At 37.0% G+C, this 5,235-nt stretch overlaps 1 protein-coding gene across 1 annotated transcript; it reads right to left on the bottom strand.

Annotated features, from left to right (window-relative positions):
- Positions 1-693: 693 nt before the first annotated feature.
- LOC137733297 (uncharacterized) lies at positions 694-2,240 on the bottom strand. Its single transcript, XM_068472449.2, has one exon. The coding sequence runs from the start codon at positions 1,933-1,935 to the stop codon at positions 976-978; it is 960 nt and encodes a 319-aa protein (XP_068328550.1). The 5' UTR covers positions 1,936-2,240; the 3' UTR covers positions 694-975.
- Positions 2,241-5,235: the final 2,995 nt, after the last annotated feature.

The following is a 5,235-nucleotide window of genomic DNA, read 5'->3' as shown; positions in this document are numbered from 1 at the left end:
GTGTCATGGTGTTCCCTCACACATTAGGATTTGACATGTTGGATATCCTTCAATTTTATATTTCAATAAATAAATAAAACAAAATCCTAATGTGTGAGGGAACACCATGTGTCATGGTGTTCCCGGCACTTGGAAAAATTTCTCACAGTTAAGTTCCCTAGTCTCTACCTCTCTTGGCAGGAAGATAAACAACAAAGGAAATAAACATAAAAACAAGCACAAAGAAGCTTCTCTCTCTCTCTCTCTCTCTCTCTCTCTCTCATGATTCAAGTAGTCTGAGAACAGGCAGTCAACTAATGGTAACTACTGTGTACTTGTTTGAATTTTTTAAAACCTGAACTGCAACAGCAAACCTGGTAGATTTTAAAAATTTATGGGAACTTTATATATCTTTGGACCTTCATCTGTCTAGCTATCTAACAGGTGGAACCGTGGAATGGAATATATATCACACCTCTCATAAACCCTAATGCAACACTACTTATCATATCTTTCCCTGCCATATCAAGATATAAAATTCCAACTACTTCTTGTGTAGCTTTTTCAGTTTGCTCTCTGTCATTTAACTTCCAGTTTCAAGCATAACATGTTATCATCACATCAATATTAGCAATATATAGTAACTAATATACTGGAAACAAAAACCCATCGATCAGAACTGAAAAATGGATATTTGATTGACAAGACAAATAATTATGAAAATAAAGTGCAATCAATTAATCTTGAATTCAATTATGTGCACATGGAACCTCAATCTGGCATGTTCTGTTACCCTTGAATCTTTAATTAAGGGTTTTTCCAAGAAAGAGATGGAAAAAGGTGGAGGAGAAAAAACAGAAATTGAAAGTGATTAATTTCTTCTAATTTTCTCCTAAAAACTAATTAAAACATTAACTGCAACAATTAACATGATCAAGATGATTAGCTAGCCAATAATACAACTGCATGCCGATTGGCCAGGCCAACTACATACTTTCATTTCACCTTGGGAGGGTCACCAAGCCTGAGCTCAAGATCCAAATCTTCCATGGAGCTTGCCGCAAGTGCTCTAGTTACCTCTACTTCTGGTTGTAGAAAAAATGGAAATGATGAAGAAGTAGCTCTATTAGTAGTATTCCTAGGCCTCTTACAACTTATGCTTGCTTCTTCCCCACAAGAACCACCTTGTGATCTGCTTCTGCTGACAGCCGAAATATTCAAGCCCACCGACAAGTCGGTTTCCACATTAAAGTGATCGCCATGATCATAATTACCTTGAAGGGATATGGCGTCTTCCCTGATATTCTCCTTTTCCAATTGGTCATCAGGTTTTGAATTATCTGATGACCAAGATGGAGCTGCAGTAGCAGTAGTAGTAGAAGAAAAAGGAGGAGAGAGAAAAAAAGCTGGTTCTTCAGTACCTGAATTCTCCTTTTGAATAGCTAGTAAATTAGCTGCAGATGGGGGAACCCTAGAAGAAGGTGGTGAAGAGAAAGGACATGATATTGACGAGATATTATTAGGGTCAAGATTGTGACCTGAGGAGGCTATAGGCTGATGATGATGATGATGATGATGATCATGTACATCATGGATATGATGATGACGATGATGATGTGGGACATGATGATGATCATGTGTAGTGGCAGTAATATTAGGGTTAAAGCATTGTTTAAGTCTAGCTCTATCTCTCCTGTGGACATTCATGTGGCCACCCAAGGCTTGAGCTGACCTGAACTCTCTCATACAAAAACTGCATGAGTAAGATCTTGGAGGCCATATGCAACCACCAAGAGGACCATGCCCTGCTGCATCTTCAGCAAAAGCCTTCTCTTCCCATGTTGTTGATGAGCTACCACTCATGAGTGCTGATGAGTTCATTGATGGTGCTGATGATGAGTTCAAGATCTTCTCTTTCCTGCAGTTGAGCCACACCCAGCACTGAACTTGTTTCATCCACAAGAGCTAGCCCACCAAAGAGAGAGAGAGAGAGAGAGAGAGAGAGAGAGACCAGTGTTATAAGACTAAAGTAGAGGTATTTATGAGATCCTGAGTTGAATATATAATTTGAGAATAACTTAAATAGTAAATACTGATTCGTGAACCGGACTTGTAACTTAAGTGATCGATAATAATAAAATTGATAGAATTGAATACTGTGATGTGGGGCATAGAGCTTTAATAGGAGAGATCATCGTTAACCCTTGCAACCAAGTTTAGAGTTTGAATCCTCTCCTATCTCTCTCATATTGGTCTCATTTGTGAAGATGATGATGGTGGGAACTTGAGAATATATGAGTAAGAGAAAGAGGTCAGATGAAAGGGTCTTGGTACTAACTTTACGCCGTGGCTTTCCTACTTTCCTCTATTTTGGCTCTAGCAATGAAGCTACTCTTTTGGTTTTTAGCTCCTTTTCTACACAGTTCTTGTTTCTAGTATTATTTTGGGAATTTATAGAGGGCCCCCTTTACAAGCAACTGTCATGCATTTGCTTTGATCCACATGCATGAAAACACTAACAATCGTTAATTGATAATTGATATATATATATATATATATATATATATATATATATATATATATAAAAGAGGAAAAGAAATAGAAATGTGCGCAAATACTGCTCAAAATCAAATGCCTAAGTTATGTAAGCTACCTATAGCTTGCTAGGTAGCCGGACACGCACAAAATTATTCTGAATTGAGATTAAAATTTTTACGATACGGTCACACTATGACATTTCATGTTAATAATACCATGTTATATTGAAAAAATTGCATGCGACATTGTCATCATGTCATACAAATTATTCAGTTTTTTTTTAGTACAACAATATATTTTACATTAAGAGGAGGAGGGAGTTTAGCTAAGCCACACAATGGGTAACTTAATTTGGTATCGAATTCATCATCTACAAGATTCGAACCTCATACCTCTTACTTATAAGCGAAGAAAAATATTACCAGACCGTAGTACTGAGTGGCCAAAATTCTTCTGTTAAAATAAAGGTACTCAACAAACTATTTATATTTGGGGATATTATTAGGGGAAAAAATGGAAAAAGAAGAAGAGCATGATGACTCTATGGGAACCATTTTGTTTTTAGCTTAGAATAAGATGTAGGATAGGAGCCATCCATCGCCGTAAGCGGGAAGGGAGACAAATCCATGATGAGAAAGAGAGTTCCACAGACAAGACAAAGACCTGTGAAGCGAGGGTGAAATTCATATAACATATATATATATATATATATATATATATATATATATATATTATATAGCTAACTTGGTCCAATTGGTGTATTTTCTTGAATCTCTGGTTAGCTAGATGAGACATGTAAATCAATTTTTTGATCAATGGTTTCAGTGCAAATTGTCCTAATCATTTAGTCCTTTTCGTGGTAAGTAAACACCTAGGACGTTATCTAGACTATTATTTAGAAGAAGATTTCAACTATGAACAAACTGAATCTCACGTTAATTATATACATAACCATATAATTACATTCTTATTATCTTGACTTACCGTCATTGTACCATGGCACAGTGATTAACGCTCAAGCGTAAACTATGAGGTTAAATGGTAGGGGTACCGAACAACTCATTAGTAATGTATTACCTTATTGGCTAGTTAGTGGAGGATCATGATTTTCGGACCATCAGACCAAGGCGGGGAAAGCTACAAAGACTGGACCTCAGAGAAATTAGCAGAGCTTTGAAAAGGATTCAATTCCGGACCCTCTGCCTTACACGATCAGATAAAGACGGTTTTAATAACCTACATGATTTGATCGGATCATCTAAAGGTATTATCAGAACAAGTCAATCTAATAAGCATCGAAACGATAGATAAGGTCTGCCCTTATTAAGAACGACGTAATTGGTCCTCAAGAAATGTATCATGATCATATTCTGATTATAAGAGAATCATGGGTTCTCCTATTATCATGGGATTGGTGTGCATCTCAAGTAATCATTAACTTAATAGGAAATGATCTCTTTCTAGATTTCCTATTAGGATTCTCCTAACTTTTAATATGGATATCCATTCTTATAAGGACTCTCATTGAACGCCATAAATATGCCCATCTAGAGCTCAAAGAAACTGGTATCCCATGTCTCAAGGGATAATCCCACATTCATAGAGAGGAGGGAGGGGGGGGGGGGTATATATCTCAAGAGAGGATCTCATACCTCACGATACCCCACAACTCATTCAGCGCATCTCTACATGGTCAGCTCATCATTACATGCTCATACATGGAACTACATGTGATTTGATGCTCCCTCTCTCACGAGGAGATATGTAGGCAATCCTTCCCATATTCAATCACTCCCTCTCCTCCCAAACCCCTTATACACAGACGTTCATGCAATTTCGACGATTATTCATAGACCAATGTCTGTGCGCGAATTTTGTTCCATTATTCATAGAGTAATGGTTGTGTGCGAATTTCGTTCCAACAGTTAGAGTTTAGTGTACTACTTCTCTTTAGAGGCGAATGTGATCAAGGTCTGGGGCACGTGCCCTAACCCCTCTCAGTTTTTTGTTTGAAAAAAATATACTTAGTTCCCAAAATATTTCTTTTTCAATCGTTTGTTTGCCGTAAAAACAGATGAGTTCAACAAAAGTTAAACATCTTCATCTCTCCAGTGCAACTCTATCACTTGATCCTCGTCCAAGACCATAAGGAGGTGAATATTTGAGTTGATTACGGTAGCTCAATAAGAAGAAGACCCATTAACCATCTCTCCTCCCATTCGTCTTATAAATTTGATCTCCCATCCCTATACATATATGAGTTAACTCTTTGTTTTATTCATAAAAACATAACTAAAAGAGCATTAAAGGGCAATAATGTGCACTAAGCGCACAATAGTATGGGTCAACCAAGTGCTTAACGAAATGACTCACAATAAAAACTAAAAGAAAATATTTGGTGTGATGTGCGCTATTGTTGGAATGCAACAAGGATGAAGTCCTGCATCCGCCTCTACTTAGTTATACCCTTATTAAGATGCATACAATAGTATACAACTCCATTACGCATGTCTTATTCTTTTTGTTTTCTTTTGTGTTTACACAACCCTAGAAGTACGTAGGTCCTCGTCTACCCCAATGTCACATGTTGGATCAAGCACCAAGGTTTATGGCACATAAATTGAATGTGGTGAAAGCATCATTTTCATAAATTTCACATGATTATGCTTGTTCATTTGAAAGACCCAATCAGTCTTGATATGGTCATATCAAATTATC

Source organism: Pyrus communis, chromosome 7 (assembly GCF_041283825.1).
Source record: "Pyrus communis isolate YQ-2024b chromosome 7, ASM4128382v1, whole genome shotgun sequence".
Classification (NCBI taxonomy): domain Eukaryota; kingdom Viridiplantae; phylum Streptophyta; class Magnoliopsida; order Rosales; family Rosaceae; genus Pyrus; species Pyrus communis.
Note: the sequence above shows the minus strand (reverse complement) of the source record. Positions and strands in the feature narration are given on the sequence as shown.